The sequence below is a fragment of the Sapajus apella genome, unplaced genomic scaffold (assembly GCF_009761245.1).
Source record: "Sapajus apella isolate SASKATOON/1434 unplaced genomic scaffold, GSC_monkey_1.0 scaffold16, whole genome shotgun sequence".
Lineage (NCBI taxonomy): Eukaryota > Metazoa > Chordata > Mammalia > Primates > Cebidae > Sapajus > Sapajus apella.
In genome coordinates, this window is record NW_022436956.1 from 9,525,791 (window position 1) to 9,549,089 (window position 23,299).

General features: G+C 39.7%; 1 protein-coding gene across 1 annotated transcript; it reads right to left on the reverse strand.

Moving 5' to 3' along the window:
• Positions 1–17,018: 17,018 nt before the first annotated feature.
• Positions 17,019–19,699, reverse strand: PATE1 (prostate and testis expressed 1). Its single transcript, XM_032284880.1, has 5 exons — positions 19,648–19,699; positions 19,317–19,352; positions 18,602–18,637; positions 18,194–18,310; positions 17,019–17,449 (listed from the first exon to the last, which is right to left on the reverse strand). Exons 1-5 carry the CDS (start codon positions 19,697–19,699, stop codon positions 17,316–17,318), a joined length of 375 nt encoding a protein of 124 aa, XP_032140771.1. The 3' UTR covers positions 17,019–17,315.
• Positions 19,700–23,299: the final 3,600 nt, after the last annotated feature.

The following is a 23,299-nucleotide window of genomic DNA, read 5'->3' on the forward strand; positions in this document are numbered from 1 at the left end:
AATATAAAAAAACAAACAGAATAGTTGTAATAAGATACTAATATAAATCTTATATGCATATAAAAAAAGAATAGACAAATGAATTAAAAGATTAAATCAATATTCAAAAACCTCCCCAAAAAAGGCCCTGAAGAATTAATGTCATCCTTCTTCAACTTTTTCAAAAATTTCAAGAGGAAAAAATGCTTCTAAAGTCATTTTATAAGAGCAGCATTACCCTGATACCAAAGCCAGACAAAGATACTACAATAAAAGAAAACTACAGGCCATCATCCCTGAGGAAGTTTGATGCACAAATCCTTAACAAAATACTAACTGCCCAAATAAAGTATTCAATAAAATTACATACCATGACCAAATGGAATTTATTCTTGGAATGCAAGAAGGGTTCAACATATGAAAATTAGTGAATTTGAAATACCACGTTAACAGAATGAAGAAAATCTGACGTGATCATCTCAGTTGATGTAGAAAAAGCATTTGACGAAATTCAGTACTCTTTCATGATAAAAAATACTGAACAAACTAGGAATAGAGGAAAACTATTTATGCTTGTTAATATTAGGTGTCAGCTTGACTGGACTGAGGTATGGCTAGATGACTTGTAAAGCACTGTTTCTTGGTGTGTCCATTAGTGCTTCCAGAGGAGGCTGACCTTTGAGTTAGTAGATTGGGAGGGGAAGACCATTGCGCCAATGTGGGTGGGTACCATCCAATCAACTGCCAATACAGCAAGAGCAGAGCAGGAAGAAGAAGGGGTCTCCCTTTTATGTATATATTTATCTGTTGGTTTAGTCCCTGTGGAGAACCCTGTCTAATACACTATCTTAATACAATAAGTACCATACATTAAAAGCCCACAGCTAACATTATACGGTGAAAGACTGAAAGCTTTTTCTCTAAGATCAGGAACAAGAAAATGATGCCCACTTTTACCATTTCCATTCAACACAGTACTGGAAATGCTAGACTGAGTAATTATGCAATAAAAAGAGATAAGATTCATCCAAATTAGAATAGAAAAAGTAAAATTACTTCTGTTCATAGACAACATATTTTTATATGTAGAAAATCCTAAAGATTTCACAAAAAACTGTTAGAACTAAAATATAAATTCAGCAAAGCTGCAGGATACAAAGTCAGTGCATGAAAGTCTATTATATTTTTTGTTTGTTTGTAGAAAGTGATTTATTTATTTATTTAGAGAGAGAGAGAAACAGAAGGAGAGAGAAAGAAACAGCTAACTCTCACACTAAGTGAGAGAATCCAGAAAGATGGAATCCAGGAGAGGAAAGCAGTTCCACCCTGAGTGGAAGGGAATAGAGAGAGATGGAACGTAGGAGAGGAAGATAGGCTTCCACGAGAGAGTGTGGAATCCAAATAAGGATTAACAATAACAATCCGAATAAGGAAATAAGATAACAATTTCATTTACAATAGCATGAAAAATAAAATGAAACACTTAGGAATGAACTTATCTAAGGAGGTAAAAAACCTATATGATAAAAATACAAAATAAAATATTGTTAAAAGAAATTAAAAGAGACAACAATAAATGGAAAGACATCTCATGCTTATGGATTGAAAGACTTAATATTGTTAGGATGTCAATATTTCCCAAAGCAATTCACAGATTCAATGTAATCCCTGTCAAAATCTCAGTCATGTTTTTTTTCTCTTTTTTGCATCTAAAAATTCATATGGAATCTCAAGGGAACACAAAGAGCCAAAATATTATTGAAAAACAACAAAGCTATAGGTCTTACAATTCCTGACTTTGAAACTTATTACAAAGATATAGTATTAAAACAGTATGGTAATGGCATAAGACAGGCAAATGGAATACAGAGCCTCCAAGTATGCAGAGCCTGCATATGTGGTCAAATGGTCTCAACAAGGATGCCAAGACCATTCAATAGGGAAAGAACTAATCTTTTCAATAAATGATACTGGAAAAACTAGATATCCACATGCAAAAGAGTGAAGTCAAACCCTTTATTCAAAATGGATCAAAAGCCCAAACATAAAACATAGAAATATAAAACTCTTAGAAGAAAATACAGAGGGGAAAACTTCATGACATTGGAATTGGAAATGATTTCTTGGATGTGATTCCAAAAGTACAAAAGTATAGTCTACAAAAGAACAAATAAATTGTACTACATAAAAACTAAAAACTATGTATCAAAGGAAGGAATCAACAGAATGAAAAAGGCAACTCACAGAATCGGAAATTATATATTAGATAAGAGTAATAGTCAGAATATATAAGGAAAGTCTACAATTCAACAACAACAAGAAAAACCCAAACAATCTAATTTTAAGAATTGGCAAAAGACTTGAATAGATATTTCCCCAAAGAAGACATATGCATGGCCAAAAAGCACATTAAAAGATACTCAACATCACTAATCATGAGGGAAATGCAAATCAAAACCACTGTGAAATACTACTTAATGCCCATTAAGATGGTTACATTGAAAACAGCACCAACAACAATGTGTTAGCAAGGATGTGGAGAAATTGGGACCCTACTACATTCTTTTTTTTTTTTTTTTTTTTTTTTTCTTTCGAGACGGAGTTTCACTCGGGTTACCCAGGCTGGAGTGCAATGGCGCGATCTCGGCTCACCGCAACCTCCGCCTCCCGGGTTCAGGCAATTCTCCTGCCCCAGCCTCCTGAGTCGCTGGGATTACAGGCACGCGCCACCATGCCCAGCTAATTTTTTGTATTTTTAGTAGAGACGGGGTTTCACCATGTTGACCAGGATGGTCTCGATCTCTTGACCTCGTGATCCACCCGCCTCGGCCTCCCAAAGTGCTGGGATTACAGGCTTGAGCCACCGCGCCCGGCCTCCTACTACATTCTTTGTGGGAATGTAAAATGGTGCAGCCTATGTGGAATACAGTGTAGTAACTCCTCAAAAAATTAAAAATAGAATAAGCTATAAACCAGAAATTCAACTTTTGGTTATATTTCTAGAAGAATTGAAAGTAGGGACTTGAACACCTATGTTCACCCATGTGTAAACCCATGTGTACAGCATTGTTATTCACAACAGCCAAAATGTGAAAGCAACCCAAGTGTTCATTGATGAATGAATGGATCAACACAATGTAGTATGTACATACCACAGAATGTTATTCATCATTAAAAAGGAAGGAATTCTGACATATGCTGCAACATGGATGAACCTTGAAAATAATGCTAACTGAAATAAGCCAGAGACAAAAGGTCAAATAATGTGTGATGTTACTTATTTGAGGTACCTTGAATGGTCAAATTCATAGAGACAAAAAAGTAGAATGCGGTTTGCCAGGGGTTGGAGAGAGAAAAAGTGTATAGGAATTGTTTAAGGAATATAGAGTGTCAGTTTTGCAAGATAAAAAGAGTTCTGTAGGTGAATGGTGGTAACAGTTGTTTGTATGGTACACTAATTTAGTGCTTTCTTTGAGCATAATTATACCCTTCAGTTTATAATTATCTTTTGTTTGTGGATTTCTATTTTTCCAAGATTATCAAAATCTCCACCTGATAATGGATTTTAGAAAGGCCAGATCCTGGTACAATAGTCTTGGTGAGTTCAAAGAGTAAGGAAGGAATTAGCCCTAAAGAGGTGGTTTCCAGGGACTATTTAGAATGCACTTAATGCCACCGAATTGCACACTTAAAATGGGTTAAAATGGTAGATGTTATTATGTTATGTTATTTTACCACAGTGAACAACAACAATGAGAGTAGTAGTTCAACGAGGAGAGGGGAGTAAATGGAATAAAGCTCTTTTTTTTAAAATTTATACTTTAAGCTCTGGGATACACATATAGAACGTGAAGGTTTGTTATATAAGTATACATGTGCCATGGTGGTTTGCTGCATCCATCAACCTGTCATCTAGGTTTTAAGCCCTGCATTCATTAGGTATTTCTCCTAATGCTATCCCTCCCCTTGCCCCCAACCCCCAACAGGCCCCAGTGTGGGATGTTCATGTTCCCCTCCCTGTGTCCATGTGTTCTCATTGTTCGACTCCCACTTATGAGTGACAACATGCAGTGTTTGGTTATCTGTTCCTGTGTTAGTTTCCTGAGAATAATGGTTTCCAGATTCATTCATGCCCCTGCAAACGACATGAACTCATCTTTTTATGGCTTCATAGTATTCCATGGTGTATATGTACCACATTTGCTTTATCTAATCTATCATTGATGGGCATTTGGGTTGGTTCCAAGTCTTTGCTTTTGTAAATAGTGCTGTAATAACATATGTGTGCATGTGTCTTTATAGTAAAATGATTTATAATCCTTTGGGTATATACCCAGTAATGGGATTGCTGGGTCAAGTGGTATTTCTGGTTCTAGACCCTTGAGAAATCGCCACACTGTCTCCCACAATGGTTGAACCAATTTACAATCCCACCAACAGTGTAAAAGCATTACTATTTCTCCACAGCCTCACCAGCATCTGTTGTTTCCTGGCTTTTTAATGATCGTCATTCTAACTGGCATGAGATATCTCACTGTGGTTTTGATTTGCATTTCTCTAATGACCAGTGGTGATGAGCTTTTTTTCATATGTTTGTTGGATGCATTAATATTTTCTCTTGAGAAGTGTCTGCTCATATCTTTCACTCACTTTTTGATGGGGTTGCTTTTTTTTTTTTTGGTGGTTGTTGTTGTAAATTTGTTTAAGTTCCTTGTAAATTCTGGATATTAGAACTGTGTCAGGTGGATAAGATTGCAAAAATTTTCTCCCATTCTGTAGGTTGCCTGTTCACTCTGATGCTAGTTTATTTTGCTGTGCAGATGCTCTTTAGTTTAATTACATCTCATTTGTCAATTTTTGCTTTTGTTGCAACTGCTTTTGGTGTTTTAGTCATGAAGTCTTTGCCTATGCCTATGTCCTGAATGGTATTGCCTAGATTTTCTTCTAGGGTTTGTATGGTTTTAGGTCTTATGTTTAAGTCTTTAATCCATCTTGAGTTAATTTTTGTATAAGGTGTAAGGAAGAGGCCCAGTTTCTGTTTTTTTTTTTTTTTTTTGCATATGGCTAGCCAGTTTTCCCAAAACCATTTATTAGATAGGGAATCCTTTCCCCATTGCTTGTTTTTGTCAGGTTTGTCAAAGATCAGATGATTTTAGATGTGTGGCATTTCCTCTGAGGCCTCTGTTCTGTTCCATTACTTTATATATCTATTTTGCTACTGATACCATGCTGTTTTGATTACTGTATCCTTGTAGTATAGTTTAGAGTCAGGTCACGTGATGCCTCCAGCTTTATTCTTTTTGCTTAGGATTGTGTTGGTTATATGGGCTCTTTTTTATTTCCATATGAAATTTTAAGTAGTTTTTTCAAATTCTGTGAAGAAAGTCAATGGTAGCTTGATGGGAATAGCATTGAATCTGTAAATTACTTTGGGCATTATGGCCATTTTCACAATCTTGATTCTTCCTATCCATAAGCATGAAATGTTTTTCCACTTGTTTGTGTCTTCTCTTATTCCTTGAGCAGTGGTTTGTAGATCTCCTTGATGAGGTCCTTCACATCCCTTGTAAGTTGTATTACTAGGTATTTTATTCTCTGTAGCAATTGTGAATGGAAGTTCATTCATGATTTGGCTCTCTCTTTGTCTATTATTGGTGTGTAGGGATGCTTGTGATTTTTGCACATTGATTTTGTATCCTGAGACTGCTGACGTTGCTTATCAGCTTAGGAGTTTTTGGCTGAGATCCTGGGGTTTTCTAATTATACAATCATGTCATCTGCAAACAGAGACATTTTGACTTTCTCTCTTCCTATTTGAATACCCTTAATTTCTTTCTCTTTCCTGATTGCCCTGGCCAGAACTTCCAATACTCTGTGGAATAGAAGCGGTGAGAGAGGTCATCTTTGCCTTGGGCTCATTTGCAAAGGGAATGCTTCCAGATTTTGCTCATTCAGTATGATATTGGCTATGAGTTTTTCATAAATAGCTCTTATTATTTTGAGATATGTTCCAGCAATACCTAGTTTATTGAGTGTTTTTAGTATAAAGAAGTGTTGAATTTTATCGAAGGCTTTCTCTGCATCTATTGAGATAATCATGTGGTTTTTACCTTTGGTTTTGCTTATGATTTGCGAATGTTGGACGAGCCTTGCATCCCAGGGATGAAGCCAGCTTGATTGTGGTGGATAAGCTTTTTGATGTGCTGCTGGATTCGGTTTGCCAGTATTTTACTGAGGATTTTCACGTTGATGTTCATCAGTGATATTGGCCTGAAATTTTCTTTTTTTGTTGTGTCTCTGCCTGGTTTTGGTGTCAGGATGATGCTGGCCTCATAAAATGAGTTAGGGAGAGTCCCTCTTTTTCTATTCTTTGGAATAGTTACAGAAGGAATGATACCAGCTCCTCTTTCTACCTCTGGTAGAATTGGGCTGTGAATCCATCTGGTTCCAGGTTTTTTTTTTTTGGTTGGTAGGCTATTAATTACTGCCTCAATTTCAGAACTTGTTATTGGTCTATTCAGGGATTCTACTTCTTCCTGGTTTAGTCTTGGAAGGGTGTATGTGTCCAGGAATGTATGCATTTCATCTAGATTTTCTAGTTTATTTGTATAGAGATGTTTATAGTATTCTCTGATGGTAGTTTGTATTTCTGTGGAATTAGTGGGGATATCCCCTTTGTAATTTTTTATTGTGTCTATTTGATTCTTCTCTCTTTTCTTCTGTATTAGTCTGGCTAATGGTCTATTTTGTTGATCTCAAAAAACCGGCTTCTGGATTCATTGATTTTTTGAAGGGCTTTTCGTGTCTCTATCTCCTTTAGTTCTAGTCTGATCTTAGTTATTTCCTGTCTTCTTCTACCTTTTGAATTTGTTTGCTCTTGCTTTTCTAGTTCTTTTAATTGTGATGTTAGGGTGTTGATTTTAGATCTTTCCAGCTTTCTGATGTAAACATTTAGTGCTATAAAATTCCCTTTAAACACTGCTTTTAGCTGTGTCCCAGAGATTCTGGTACATTGTGTCTTTGTTCTCATTGGTTTCAAAGAACTTATTTCTTTCTGCCTTAATTTTGTTATTTATGCAGTAATCAGTCAGGAGCAGGTTGTTCAACTTCCATGCAGTTGTGCAGTTTTGAGTGAGTTTCTTAGTCCTGAGTTCTAATTTGATTGTACTGTGGTCTGAGAGACGGTTTGTTATGATTTCCATTTTTTTTTTGCATTTGCTAAGGAGTGTTTTACTTCCAATTATTTGGTCAATTTTAGAATAAGTGCTATGTGGTGCTGAGAAGAATGTATATTCTGTGGATTTGGGGTGGAGAGTTCTGTACATGTCTATTAGGTCTGCTTAGTCCAGAGCTGAGTTCAAGGCCTGAATATCTTTGTTAATTTTTGGTCTTGTTGATCTGTCTAATATTGACAGTGAGGTGTTAAATTCTCTCACTATTATTGTGTGGGAGTCTAGGTCTCTTTGTAGGTCTCTAATAACTTGTTTTATGAATCTGCGTCCTCATGTATTGGGTGTATATATATTTATGATAGTTAGTTCTTCTTGTTGCATTGGTCCCTTTACCACTGTGTAATGTCCTTGCTTGTCTTTTTTCATCTTTGTTGGCTTAAAGCCTGTTTTATAAGAGCCTAGGATTGCAACCCCTGCTTTTTTTTTTTTTTCTTTTTGCTTTCTATTTGCTTGGTAAATATTCTTCCATCCCTTTATTTTGAGCTTATGTTTGTCTTTGCACATGAGATGGGTCTTCCGAATACAGCACACCAATGGGTCTTGACTCTTTATCTAATTTGCCAGTGTGTGTCTTTTAATTGGGACATTTAGCCCATTTGTATTTAAAATTAATACTGTTATGTGTGCGTCTGATCCTGTCATCATGATGCTAGCTGGTTATTTTGCACATTAGTTAATGCAGTTTCTTCATAGTGTCTTTGGTCTTTATATTTTGGTATGTTTTTGCAGTGACTGGTGCTGAATTTTCCTTTCCATATTTAGTGCTTCCTTCAGGAGCTCTTGTAAGGCAGGCCTGGTGGTGACAAAATCTCTCATCATTTGCTTGTCTGGAAAGGATTTTATTTCTCCTTCACTTACGAAACTTTGTTTGGTTGGATATGAAATTCTGAATTAAAAATTCTTTAAGTATGTTGAATATTGGCCCCCACTCTCTTCTGGCTGGTAGGGTTTCTGCAGAGAGATCTGCTGTTAGTCTGATAGGCTTCCCTTTGTAGGTAACCTAACCTTTCTCTCTGGTTGCCCTTAGCATTTTTCCCTTCATTTCAACCTTGGTGAATCTGACAATTATGTGTCTTGGGGTTACTCTACTCGAGCAGTATCTTAGTGGTGTTCACTGCATTTCCTGAATTTGAATGTTGGCCTGTGTTGCTAGGTTGGAGAAGTTCTCCTGGATAACATCCTGAAGTGTGTTTTCCAACTTGGTTCCATTCTCCCCATCACTTTCAGGCACACCAATCAATCATGTTTGATCTTTTCACATGTTCCCATATTTCCTGGAGGCTTTGTTTGTTCCTTTTCATTCTTTTTTCTCTAATCTTCTCTTTATGCTTTATTTCATTAAGTTGATCTTCAATCTCTGATATCCTTTCTTTGCTTGATTGATTCAGCTATTGATACTTGTGTATGCTTCATGAAGTTTTCATACTGTGCTTTTCAGCTCCATCAGGTCGTTTATGTTCTTCTCTAAACTGGCTGTTCTAGTTTGCAGTTCCCGTAACCTTTTTATCAATCTTCTTAGCTTTTTTGCATTGGATTAGAACATGCTCCTTTAGCTTGAAGGAGTTTGCTATTACCCACCTTCTGAAGCTTAATTCTGTCAATTCATCAAACTCATTCTTTGTCTAGTTTTGTGCCCTTGCTGGCAAGGAGTTGTGATCCTTTGGAGGAGAAAAGGCATTCTGGTATTTGGAATTTTCAGCATTTTTGTGCTGTTTTTTCCTCACCTTTGTGAATTTATCTTCCTTTGATCTTTGATGCTGATGACCTTTGGAGGGGATTTTTGTGTGAGCGTGCTTTTTGTGATATTATTGCTTTCTGTTTGTTAGTTTTTCTTCTAACAGTCAGGCCCCTCTGCTGCAGGTCTGCTGGAGTTTGCTGGAGGTCTCTCCAGACCCTGTTTGTCTGGGTATCACCAGCAGAGGCTGCAAAACAGCAAAGATTTCTGCCTCCTTCTTCCTCTGGAAGCTTGTCCCAGAGGCTCACCCACCAGTGCCAGCCAGAGCATGAGGTGTCTGTCAACCCCTGGTGGGAGGTGTCTCCCAGTCAGGAGGCATGGAGGTCAGGGACCCACTTGAGAAGGCAGCCTATCCCTTAGCAGAGCTCAAGCACCATGCTGGGAGATCTGCTGGTGTCTTCAAAGCCAGCAGGTAGAAACATTTATGTCTGCTGAAGCTGTGCCCACAGCCGCCCCTTCCCCCAGGTGCCCTGTCCCAGGGAAATGGAAGTTTTATCTATAAGCCCCTGACTGGGGCTGCTGCCTTTTTTTTCAGAGATGCCCTTCCCAGTGAGGAGGAATCTAGAAAGGCAGTCTGACCACAGTAGCTTTTCTGTGCTGCAGTGGGTTCCACCCAGTTTGAACTTCCTGGTGGCTTTGTTTACACTGTGAGGGGATAATTGCCCACTCAAGCCTCAGTAATGGCCTATGTCCCTCCCTCCACCAAGCTTGAACATCCCAGGTCGACTTCAGACTTCTGTGCTGGCAGCAAGAATTTCAAGCCAGTGGATCTTAGCTTGCTGGGCCCTGTGGGGCCAGGACCCACTGAGCAAGACCACTTGGCTCCTTGGCTTCAGCTGCCTTTCCAGAGTAGTGAACGGTTCTGTCTCACTGGGGTTCCAGGTGCCACTAAGGTACAAAAAAAGAAAAAAAACCTCCTGGAGCTAGCTCAGTGTCTGCCCAAACAGCCACCCAGTTTTATACTTGAAACCGACGACCCTGGTGGTATAGGCACCCAAGGGAATCTCCTGGTCTGCAGGCTGCAAAAACCATGAGAAAAGCATAGTATCTGGGCTGAATAGCACAGTCCCTCAAGGCACAGTCCCTCATGGCTTCCCTTGGCTAGGGGAGGGAGTTCCCTGGCCCCTTGTGCTTCCCGGGTGCGGTGATGCCCCACCCTGCTTCTGTTCATCCTCCATGGGCTGCACCCACTGTCTAATGAGTCCCAGTGAGATGAACTGGGCACCTCAGTTGGTAGTGCAGAAATCACCTCCTTCTGCACTGGTCTCGCTGGGAGCTGCAGACTGGAGCTGCTACTATTTAGCTGTCTTGCCAGCCACCCAAAACATTTTTTTTTCTAACTTGGAGTCAAACTCTTACAAAATTCTAATATTACTAATTATGTGATAAATGCCCTAATTTAAGGTAGACTATAAAACCTCAAGTATAACTAATAAGAGAATGATTAAAAGAATATATAGTTTAAGAGCTATTAGGGGAGATCAATGAAATATTAGGTTAATCCAAAGGGTTTAAAACAGATAAGTATGAGAAAATATTCTACAACTGCATAAAACACACAGTATTTTCTGTTATAAAGCAGTTTCTGGTAAATAGATACATTGAAAATATTCAAAAGTATCATTCTTAAGTTCCTATCTAGGCAGAGAAGTGTGTAAAAATATCTTCTACTTATGTTTTTTCCTTACTAAAAGGGTCTTTTAAATACCTAGACATCAAGGATTGTTGCAATCTTTTATGAAACTGGCTATGTTAACTAATAGTGTGCTACCCTAGAAATAATACTTAAACAGAACTATTTTTCTGAAAAATGTTCTAAGTTTCCTTGTTCAGATAGTTGAACTTTGGCATTTCATTCTTCTCCCTTTATGCATAATTTCCTTGGTAGATGCATGGCTCTTTCTCACTGGACATGCTTAAAGGTTTTTCATTGTCTTTGGTATTCAGACACTCAATACATGTATGTTTTCCCTTATTTCTCTAACTTGTATTCTGTGAACTTTGTGTTCTATGGTCATAGTCCAAAGTAAGTAGACGAAAGGAAATAATAAAGATCAGAGCAGTAATAAATAAGATAAAAACCAGAAAAAAACATAGAAAAAAATCAATAAAACTGGGTTTGTTTTAAAGATAAAAAAAATCAACCAACCTTTGGCTGGACTAAGAAAGAGAGAGAAAAAAATAAAATAAAATTATAAATGAAAGAGGAGACATTACAACTGATACTACAGCAATACAAAGGTTAGTAAGAGTCTACTATAAACAATTATACTCTAGCAGATTGGATAATCCAGAGAAAATTGATAAATTTCTTTAAAAAAAATACTACCTCCTAGGATTGAATCATGAAGAAATAGAAAATATGAATAGATCAATAAGTGAGGAAATTGAATGAATATCAAAAAATCTCCCATCTAAGCCCTCTTTTTTTTTTTTTTTTACTGTATTCTGGAAGATATCCTCATTCTGATCTTCCAACTGCCTATCTTTGTTTATATTTTAAGATCTGTTTTAATATTCCATCTATTGTGTTCTTTATTTTATTGATTATACTTTATACCAAATATTCCCGCCTATCTCTTTTTGATGATTTTTGTTTCAACTTGTATTTTTAATTACCTTTAAATATATTTTCATTCTTGTTTTGAATTCCTACTTCTAATAATTTGGCTTCAGATAGTACATATGGTTTAGTACACAAATTTAGTGCTTTTTTGAGCATAATTGTACTCTTCATTTTATAATTATTTTTTGTCTGTGGATTTCTATTTCTCCAGGGTTATCAAAATCTCCACCTGATAATGGATTTTAGGACACCATATCCTTGTCCAATAGTCTTGATGAGTTCAAAGGGGAACTTTAGCTAATTCCTTGGGGAAGGAATTACCCTAAGGAAGTAGTTTCCAGGAACTATGAAACAGTATTTCCCGTTTGCATACATATTACCAAACAACTGTTTTGGTAGAGGTTTACCATTAAACCCTTAAAGAGAAGTAGCATTGGAATGAGGCAGTTTTCCTAAACTGTAATGTACAACTCCTGGGGCTTTGAAATGAGCAGCCTAGTAACTTCTGACCTGATAATATTCCCTGCATGCTTGCACCAAAAATATAGTCTGGGCCATGTCAATTTCTGTGTTGAAGTAACAGGTGATATAGTCCCGCAGAGATGTAGAAGATAAGTGAACATAGAATTTAAACAGCTTTCTAATACACTGAGGTTATGGCCAACAATGCCACCTCCCACCCAACTAACCCTGCCACAAACACACTGCTTCAGACAACAGTACATCTCCTGCAAGAACTTCTCATGGTTTTATTGATTCATAGAAACTCAGTTTCAGAGCTTCTCTAGGGCTGACTTTAGGAGAGAGAGACAGAGATCATGCTGCATCTTCATCTCATGGGGGCCAAATAATCTGCCTTTTGGGTTTTTTTTTTTTCTGTTGTTGTTTTTTTTTGTTTTGTTTTTGTTTTTGAGACAGAGTTGTGCTCTGTTGCCTGGGCTGGAGTGCAGTGGTGGAATCTCGGCTCATTGCAAACTCCACCTCTTGGGTTCAAGCAATTCTCCTGCCTCAGCCTCCCAAGTAGCTGGGACTATAGGCACGTGCCACCATGCCCAGCTGATTTTTGTTTTTTTAGTAGAGACAGGGTTTTACCATGTTGGCTAGGCTGGTCTTAAACTCCTGACCTCAGGTGATCCCCCTGCCTTGGCCTCTCCAAGTGCTGGGATTACAGGGTAAGCCACCATGCCCAGTCTGCCTTCTGTTCTTATTATCTCATAAGTCTGTGTATGAAGAGAGAGTTTACTATCCTCCAAAATAGAAAGTCAAATCTTAAACCTAAGGCAGAGGTACCTTAAAACAAAAACAAAAAGAAAACAACAAACCCATGGGCCATGATGATTTCTAAAGGGCTAAAGAGTACCACTGAATTCAGGGAAAAAAAGAAGAAACAACTCTTGAAGGAAGGGGTCATGAAGGGAACTTCTTTACTTAGGTGGTTTGCACCTCCTGTTCCCTTCACCTGGAAGGAAGTTCCTTTCAGTGCATGGTTGCTCTTCACCATTTCCCTCTTGCCCTGACCTAATAGGTTAGCCCATGGTTCTAAGCTTAGATGTAACTTCAGAAAGAGCTTTCCTAAAACCCCAGTTAGCATTGTCTTCTGTTTATTTTTATTACCCTGTATTTTTTCCTACATGTATCATAGTTCTTAGTTATTTGTGCCTAATCGTTAAGAGTAAAGACTTGAGACAGGCAGCCTAAGTTTGACTCTTGTCTGTCATTTGGCAAATAATTTAATCTTCTATAATCAGTTTCTCTGACAATGGGTCATCAAGTAATCATGAGACCTGAGCTGCACATCATGAACTGGGTTTTCTGGGTCATGAAGCCACAGATTGGGTGTGTAAGATAGCAATCGGCCGCTAAGGAGAAGAGGCCAACAAGAGAACAGGCTGAAGCCAGCCAGGACAGCACAAGTTAGTCACATGAGCAGGTAGTTCTGCTCCATTGCCTCCTCTCTTCCATTACACATCTATGGCCTCTTAGATTTCTGTTTAATAACGAACTGCTTTGAGACAGGAGAAACTGGTGTTTACAAATGGGTATTCTGGCAACAAGTGGGAGATGGATTGCCCAAGCATTAAACTCCAATCAGGAGTGTCTCATCCATTTAGTCTGGACAGATCTACATTAATTTACAGCTAGTTGATAACAGCCTGGCTGGCATTAGGCCACTTCCATCATGGATAGAATTTATCCTCATTGGAGTAAACAGATATTTTGGATATAGATGTTCCTGTTAATAATGCTTCTGCCAGCACCATTAATTGCAGACTTAGGTAATGCTTTATTCTTCATCAAGGTGTTCTCAACACAGAATTATTTCCACCCAAGGAACTTGCTTCACCACAAAGAAGGATAGCAATGTGCTCATGCCCATGGAAATCATTTATCTTACCATGCACCCCATCATCAGAAGCAACCAACCTGATGGAATAATGGAATAACTGGTCCAATGAAATCTCAGTTTAACTACAAGTTGGGGGAAAACACTCTGAAAAGATTAGATTATATAGTAGAATGCAGTATATGCTCATAATCAGAACTGATATATACTTTTGCTTTTCCCATAGTCAGAGTACACAAGTCCAAGAATCAAGATGTAGAAATGGGAATAAATTATCCCATTCCTGCAACTTTGATTTTTGCTCATTCGGAAGTCTTAGTTACCAAGGGAGAAATGCTTCCACTAGGGAAAAAAACAATAGTTTAGTTGACTTGAATGCTAAGACCATTTTGGGTTCCTGATGCCTCCATGCCACCATATAAGCACAGAGGTTATTCTACAGGCTGAGAAAACTGATCCTGATTGTTAAGAGGGAATTGCATAGCTGTTGCACAATGAGGTGGGAATACAGGAGATTCTCTGAAATGCTACTTTATTCTTCCTGTCTAGTAACCGTAAATATAAAGCTCTGAAACTGAAAAAAATCCAGGCCATTGAAAATTTGAACCTTTCAAGAAGGAAGATTTTCATCATCCCATCAGATAGATAACGCTGACCCCATGAGGGTCTAGTTGAGGAAAACAAAATGTAGAATTGGTAGCAGAAGAAGGAAGTTATGAATATTGCCTGCAGCCTCATTAGCAGTTAAAAAAACACAAACACTGGATACCTAGGCATATCTTTTTCCTTTCTTGTCATATTTTCTTCTCATTTTCCTCTATCTCTTTATTATTCTACATAAAAATTATTGACAGTAGCTGACAGGTGGAATTGATTGGATTTCAAGAATACTTAACATTGCATGGAAATGAATATCTAGGATATTACTCTGAAATAGAGATGACTTTAGGACTCTGTGTCCTTATTTAGAGAAAAAGTAAAAGTGCCTTTACTTGTATGGTGGATAAACGCATCTCATTAGGCAAAAGCGTAAAGTTGTCTTTTTTGTTCAGTGGAGTTCAAAATCACATAAAAACGTGTGTACAGAGTTGAATGGCCAAAGGTGTGATTAAGCGGGTTATTAAATGATTGCCTCTCAGTTTTAACTTCACGTTTCTATACTCTGCTTTATGACGGTGGTCTTTGCAAGCTGGATCCTTGTTAAATTCTGCCAGTAGGGAGTGCTGGAGGGAGACGGGCAGGCTGGACAAGGGGAGCACTTTTCCCGTTTGCTTTCTCTTCTTCTTGACAGCTTTTCACCTGGGCAGTGGCAGTTGCCTTCAGAGCTACAGTTGGTTTTGTTCCATGGTTTTCCCCCTATATTTTCAGAACCAGCTTCCTGGTGCCCCAGAGATGCCAGCACCATCTGAACAGTACCTCTTCCCTAGAGGCCTGCATTTTATCTTCAGGGAGGCCCTTTGTTCCTGAGATGTTTGGGTCCCAGTTCAAAGGGATCCTTCTCTCACACTTTTAAATTAATTAATTATTTAACTAAGTAATTAAATTAATTAATTAGACCTTAGAAGTATGGACCTCCAACATTTTCCCTGTGTTTCTCTAGACCTACAGGTTTTAGCAGCTTCTTGCAATTTCTGTCTTTGTTAACTCAATATCTTCCTTTGGCTTTTTGTGTCCTCCACTACCTGGTTAACGATTCTTAAAGTCTCTGTAAAAATGACCGGTGATGTTTTTGTTTTCGACTGACCTACATGGGGAATAGTATGACTCTCAGGTTTGTGTGAAGAGTAAATGAGTCAGAAGATAAAAAGGGTTTATAACAGTGCCTCTCACACAGTAACTGTCATATAAGTGGAAGCTGTTACTATTATTTACTTAAGATCTGTGTCTCCCGTTAGCCTGAGCTCCGTGAGAATAGGGATTATGATGCTGTATACACACCAGGGTGTAGCGGTACCTGAAACATACTATGCTTTGAATACATGTTTGTTAAAGGAATTAGGAAGGGTTTGGAGGAGAGAGAAAGAAGAAAACACAATTTGGGTATAGAAGAAAGGTAGTGGCAGGCACAGTGGCTCACACCTGTAATCCCAGCACTTTGGGAGGCCGAGGCTGGCAGATCACGATGTCAGGAGATTGAGACCAGCATGGCCAACATGGTGAAACCCACTCTCTAGTAAAATACAAGAAAAATTAGCTGGGTATGGTGGTGGGCACCTGTAGTCCTATGTACTGGGGAGGCTGAGGCAGGAGAATTGCTTGAATCTGGGAGACAGAGGTTGCAGTGAACTGAGCTAGTGCCACTGTACTCCAGCCTGGTGACAAAGGGAGACTCCACCAAAAAAAAAAAATGGTAGCATTCTTTATTATTATATTTACAGAATGTAATATAATTCATCACTCTTTCCAGGCTTCATTCTACAAGTTTTGTTAGAAATCAGCCTCTACCCTTGGGAACATATTCAGTCAAACTGCCATATTTCTCCAGGGTGTTAGAGTTTTACAGAGTGGAAGCTCCAGTGTGTGTGAGACAGAGGTAGGGGTGGGAGAGGCATCTGGGGTCATGGGACATCTGTCCACACAAGTGGCTGATGAGATGTCTAGTGGCCAGACTAATGTGGCTTCCTCAGACCCCACAGTTCTCAGCTCCCTTCATGCCATGCTCCAGGCATGGGAATATTTGTGTTGTTGCTAGTGGTTCTGTCCTCTGGAAGTATCCTGAAGTATCCTGAAGCTGTTCCCTGTCGAGAGGTTGATGCCTCCTTGTGAGTTTGCCAGGGAAGCAGGATGCAGGCACTGTCTCTAGTCACCTGCTGTTATTCTCCAAACCGCAGCCCCAAACAAAGTCTGATTCTAAAAGGTAGACAGTCTTTCTCTGTTCATGGCTCTGGTGTAGCTTCCTTTCTGTGTCCAAATCTTCTCCTCACCCTGGGACCAGCATTCATGAACAAACTCCAAGAAGACTCGAGCCACTTCTTTTTATGTTGCCACTCCCCCTCCCTTCAGGCCACATTTATGTGCTTTCTTTGGAATGCGATAAGAATGATAACACAGAGAGGAAAAAAACGTGAAAAATATTAAAATATCCTGCCCCAGAAGGAAGGACAGGAGCAGGGGAGAGAGGAAGGGATTCTTTTTCAAAATTAAACTATCCTTTTCCTCCTTTTCTGAACAAATTGGTTATAAAGTGAAAGTGCTAGGGTTTGTAGCAACCTGCAGGATATGTTGATCTTGTTCTTGCTCTCAAGGTTATTTATTTACTTATTTTAAGGGGCAACACAGAGTAGAAAAGGAGAGGGATTTTTTTATTCATGTGCAAAAAGTGGAGACATGTGTTTGCAATCCTCTTCCGTAGCGTGTGTGTGTGCGTGTGTGTGTGTGTGTGTGTTTAGAAAGTCATTGTGAAGAGGCTGAGGCAACAACCTCACCCAGAAATTAGAGTCACAGAAGAACCACCAACTTCTAAAGGTCTTCATTGCAAAGGTCGTAGTCCCTGCAGCACTTGAAGTTCACAAAGTAGACACTCCACCTTATGCCTTTTACATCAGCACAGTTCTTTTGGCAGCCCATGAAGATTAAAAAGGGAGTACCGTCCCCTGTGGAAGGAAGAAAAAACAGATCAGAAAGCCTGGCCATGACACTTCTGCAAAAAACCTTTTCTTTAGACCACACCAACATATAAGAACAACCTTGTGTAATTCAAAGCTCCGTTATTCAAATGTAAAGAACTGGAAGATGTTGCAAGTTGGAGCTTCCCATAAGAAATGCAGTGACGGAGCCGCCTAAAATGATTATTGGGGGTAGGGCAGGTTAAGGAGAGCAGTAATTCAGGGATTGCCAAAGCTGGGTGTTTCTACGGAGAATCCGAACACTGGTTTAAGCGAGGGTTATAAATGCCAAGAGATCATTTAGCAGAAAGGGTGGAAAAAGAGAAATCATGATGTGTTGTCTTAACCACCCAGGGCAATTCAGCCAGAGTCTACTGATGACTCCGACCCTTCTGTTTCCGCAGATGAGGGAAGCCCAGGTAGGCACAAAGGCCAAAAGCCCCCTCCCCACCTCAACAACTCACTGTTACCCATTGGGCATAGATTATGCCTGTTCTCTCACCTCGATTTATTCTCCTCTGTTTTCTTCAGGCTTTTAAAAATACTAATTCTTTAGCTGTAGGGCCCCACCCTCCTTAGTGACCACCTCCATCTAATTTCCATTATGTTATATGACTGGGGTGAAAAAACAGGCGCCCAGGCGTGAGACTGCCTGCAGCGAAAGTAAAGTAAGACCCCCCATTTCTGCCATGGCCGATATGTCCCTGTCTACTTCCTCCACCCACTACTTACTTTTGGAAATCCTCCCAAACACGCAGGATTCTTCTGTGGTTGCTGTGCATATTCCTCTTCCTCTGGAGCACTTTTCTCCTGAGAACTGGAGGTGGCACATCCTACACTGAACAATAACTGTGCTTGGTAGAGAGTGGGGAAAGAGAAGTGAGAAAAGATGGCACTACCATGAAAGAACCCATCTCTCCTTTTGGATTAGAAGTCTGCCTAGAGCCAGAGGGCTTTGCCAGAGCCCATCAAGCGTGAACATCTGCCTCTATGAAAACACACTAGCCAAGAGAGTGGCTGGGGTTTATGGTCTCAGGAGTTTTAGCTTGAAAAATGGGAGGAGAAAGAAAGGTGGAGAAATAAGAAAAGGTGAAACATTATCAAGACTGAGATGATCAGACAGGTCCTCTTCATACTCACTAGAATAATTATCTTCGATGACAACTTCTTCATCGACTGTACTGGCAAAGAGAAATAAAACACATCTGAAATTTGTCTGAGATTTACTCTTGTACAGGGTCCTTATAATCTGCCCTTCGGGGTCCATCCTGCACTCTTAAACTGGAGCCATTCCAGACCCTTTCTGTCCCTCTAATGCCTAGTCACCTACTGGGCACCTCTGTACCTCTTCTCTCCTTGTAAATCTCTTCGCCTTTTTGGGGATTCTCCGATTCATCTACCCATTCCTACAGGATGAAGCACAGACCAGAAGGAGAAAGATAAATGCATATGGGTTTTTGCTTCATCCCCTTCTTTTTAATTGACCCTGGGTGGCACTCTTACCTGTGGGTGCCTGGAATCTGACAACGGGGACAATTACCTGAAATTCCTAAAGTTGCCATGCTTTAGACTTGGCCAAGTAACACCTGAAAAGCCAGCATTCCGCTTCCTCCTTTCTCTGTTCCTTGCCCTTCACTGACACTCCTGGCCTTGTTGGTCGAAGCTTACATTATTTTGTCAAACCTAAAATCAGCTCCCATCCCAGCTCTGTCCTGCTGGAAGAGGTTATTGAGTGTTGGAACTCAAGGTCTATTTCCATTTTGTTTTATTTTAGCCCCTGGTGCCCACCTCACCCCACTCGTCTTCCCTTCCTCAGACCTTCCCTTTCTCATATCACTTATCTATATCTACTCACCTGCAACATTTCTCTGTAAAAGTGATCCAGACAATGCTGTTGAAAAAAAAAATACACTGTCTACAGACCTCATTTTTCAAACCCATCTCAAAGCTTCTATGAAAATCCACTAAATTCCTCTCTAATCTGCCTATTTCCCCCATATAAAGGAAGGGAGAAGAGCTTTAGTTAATGTCGTGAGGACATGACATACCCAGGTAGAAGGTTCAGCATTAGAGCAGAAGCTCATCATGCCTCTGTTACCACAGCACTCCCATAAGAAGGCCTCTGTTGGGGTGCTCTCACCCGTTCCTAAATTCAGGACTCTCAGCTGTCAACCCTAGAAACTCACCCCTAAAGCAGCAGAGCAGGATGGGGAGTTCCAGCAGGATGGATTTGTCCATTTTGGAAAGAGGGAGGGCCAGGCTACAACAGGAAGCTTCAAGAGCGCCTATTTATACACCTGCAGGGTTGGGCTTCCCTGGGAAGGGTTAGGGGTGGAGACGCTGCGGAAGTTCTTGGAAGGCATACTTTGCTCCTAGGGAAATCAATGACTCTGTAATTTCTCTTCTTGGCAACTTGGAGCCAGAGGGAATGGCTAGGTTAATCCTGAACCTGATTTATTCCAGTTCTACCACTCAGGATTTTTGATGGCAGTTTCTATGGTCTTTTCACTGTACCATATTGTAAAAGAACATAAGGCTAAAGCTGGGCTGGATGTGTAGAATTGAGAGTCACCTACACGAAGACATGTATTAAAGCTGAGAGAATATATAAGTACAAATCATTGGAATGCAGAAAGGCAAAAAGAAGGCTGAACATAGACTAAAAATACATACCTCTAGGAGTGGAGAAGAGAGGACACAGAAAGGTTAGGCTCAGAGGCATACAGAGGGTTCCCATAAGGAGAGTATGAAAAAGATTTTTGGATTCACGATATTTTGGAGGTCATTACTACATGCCAAAAGATCAAACTGGCATTTTCATGCACAGAGGAAGAGAGCTACATACTAACTGCTGATCTGGCACTGACTACCCTGATGAAGTTTTAAAGTAACACCATGAAGTATTAATGTACTACATACGCACTTGTGCAGACATATGCACATGTGTACACACACACACACACATACACACACGATAGCACCGATTTTTTTGTTGTTCTGCATATTCAGTGGCAGAAGTCTTCCTTTCCTTCCTCTCGTTTCCCTGAAATTTAACATCTTCCCTTGCATCTTACACTCCTTTCTCTTGCCTTTTGAGATGTCCCCTTTTTTCCTTCTAGGAATCCCACAGTTATTTGCCTAATGGGACCCACGAGATTGGAGGAAATGTTCTCTTCCTCTGACCTGTCAGAAACTGTCTCCTTACATAATTACACTTCCATAATATTATTATGCCACTTCCCCTACAGCAGAAATTTCTTCCTCCCAGCCAATGATTTTTACTGATCCACCTGTATTCCTTGCTTATATTTGAACTCCTTTATTGACTCACTCCTAAAATCTCCTCAAATGTATGTATACTCCCTAGCCTTGTGGCCCTAATACCTGATTTTCCTACTGAGTCTCACTCTGCTCCTTTTCTTTGTGCCTCTAATCCTTTTACCTTTTTGCATTAAGGTAACCCCTCCATCACCAAATTCTGCTTATGTCATAAATTCCAGACCCATGCCCAAAAAGTATTCAGGAATCCCTTTCACCCTATTACTTTGAACCTTTGGAAGTTGTAAAGCCCTTTATTCACGATCCCCTCCTCTCCAACACAGAGTTCTGGAGATGCAATTAGTCCAGAAGAGTAAGCCCTGGCTTAGACCTCAACTCTGAGACTGATGAGGTGCTTAGTTATGTCTGTGTGTGTGTGATTAGAAGATGTTTAGATTATGGCCAAGAACTTTCAGTTTGCATCTCCAATATTATCATGCAAATCAATAAAAATGGTGATTTTTGAATGGAAATTCACCTTCCAATCATTTATTAATTTTAAAAGAAATAAAGTTACACTTCTCAGGGGCTACAGCAACATATCCTGAGGTTCATTAGTAACTGAGATGTTTTTACGTAATAATCATTTTGAATATGTTAACTGGGTTAGTGGTGAGTACCAGGATTTGAGGAAAGAGATCTCAGTTTAGGTGGACCCTTCCTATGAGGAGGAGGGTAAACCAGATGAACCACAGTTACTGTTTCACTGTAGCACCAGCGGCCAGACTCCTGGAGTTTCCCCAAAACCATAGGACTTACACTAGTAGTGTGTGGAGAGGGGACAGTTCTCTGTCAGGGTTGAAAGGAACGGTCAGATCAGAATAGTCTGCCCCTTTTCCCTCAGGCAAGTGAAGAGCATAGCTCTAGCTGACTCAAACTAGATGAAATCAGAGTCAATCTATCCTCTTGAGGGACATGAAAAATGGAGGAAATATTCAGACAATATGGGCAGATCCAAGAAAGAGCTTCTGCCTTTATGACTCTGGGGAGCCTTTCTGTGTGCGTTCTTTGCTACCATGAATCTTTCCATCTCTTAAGAGTTTCTGCGAATCTCAGAATCTCTCAGTATGTTGACAATTCCCCAGGTAATTTCTCTCTATTGTACCGAGGGTTGGAGAACATACCCTGGACATTGAAGTGACAGGAAGGTAGGTCTGGGACTCAAGAGTGAAGCAGTCAATAATTTATTTATTGTTCCTATTGTAGCTTGCAGATTAAATAAAAAGTTCCAGATGTTATTATTTTGTACCAACAAACCTAGCTATCCTCCTGAGAATTCAGCTATGGAGAAATTAGGGACTCCTTCCCTACTTTGCATGGTAAATTCACAAGTACATGAAGGCCATTCCCAGAGACCTCTTCTCAAACTGCCAGGGCACCCAAGGAGGCACGTAGCTGCCAATATTGCTGAGCTTACTACATACTTGTCAAGTGTCTTTCTCTAGATCTGTCTGTGTTCAGAGGCTGTCCTTGGCCAGTTTGTCCAAGAAGTTTCTCCCTTGTTATTTCCTCTGTGTGTGTGTGTGTGTGTGTGTGTGTGTGTGTGTGTGTGTGTGTGTATGCACACACATAGGTGGTGTGAGATTTTTATACTGGTGAAATATTCACATACTAGAAAAGGTGTAAGATTTAAATTAATATTTTAAACTATTTTAATGCAAAGTGTGTAATTATAAACCATGTCAGAAAGTAGGAATATTGCTCAAACCACAGAAAACTCCCCATGCCAAGGGATCCTTTCTAAATACATTCTTTTTCCTCATCTGGTGGGAAACACTGTTCTTTCTTTTATGAATTCTCACCATTGTTTTCTTTGTAGTTTTAGTTTTATAGTGCAAAACTAAAACTGCACTATAGTTTTGCCTATTTTATTGTTTTTTATTTTTGAGATGGAGTCTCGCTGTCTTGCTCAGGCTGGAGTGCAGTGGCATGATCTTGGCTTACTGCAACCTCCACCGCCAGGGTTCAAGCAATTCTCCTGCCCCAGCCCCCGCTCCCCTCCCCCACCACCACCAGTAGCTGGATTACAGGTGCACACCACCATGTCTGGCTAATTTTTGTATTTTTCGTAGAGATAGGATTTTGCCATGTTGGTCAGGTTGGTCTCAAACTCCTTACCTCAGGGGATCCACCCACTTCGGCCTCCCAAAGTGCTAGAATTACAGGCATGAGCCACCACACCTGGCCACCTGTTTTAAATATTGATGTAAATAGAATCATACGGTATGCATTCTAGGAATTATTCATGTTTTTGTATAAAGCTTTACTTTTTTGCAATATATTATGGTATTTAGTTATATAAATATTATGGTGGAGAACTTTCCAGTACTAATGGAAAACATCAGCCCAGAGATTCAAGAAACCCAAAATGCTATAAGCAAGAGGAACAAAAAATGCAGCATGATAGTGAAATTTCAGAAGGTCAAAGAAAATAATAAAATGTTAAAATCAACCAGAGGACAAAGGACATAATACATTCCAAAGAACATGAGACTGACGGCTGACTTCTCAATGAGAAGG

Bases quoted from the DNA above. Each gene is read 5' to 3' on its own strand.
- PATE1 (XM_032284880.1), bottom strand. From the start codon at position 19,699: ATGGACAAATCCATCCTGCTGGAACTCCCCATCCTGCTCTGCTGCTTT. The intron at 19,353-19,647 runs GTGAGTTTCTAG...TTTTTTCAACAG, and splicing joins CCTGCTCTGCTGCTTTAGGG to CATTGTCTGGATCACTTTTA. The intron at 18,311-18,601 runs GTGAGTATGAAG...TACCAAGCACAG, and splicing joins CATCGAAGATAATTATTCTA to TTATTGTTCAGTGTAGGATG.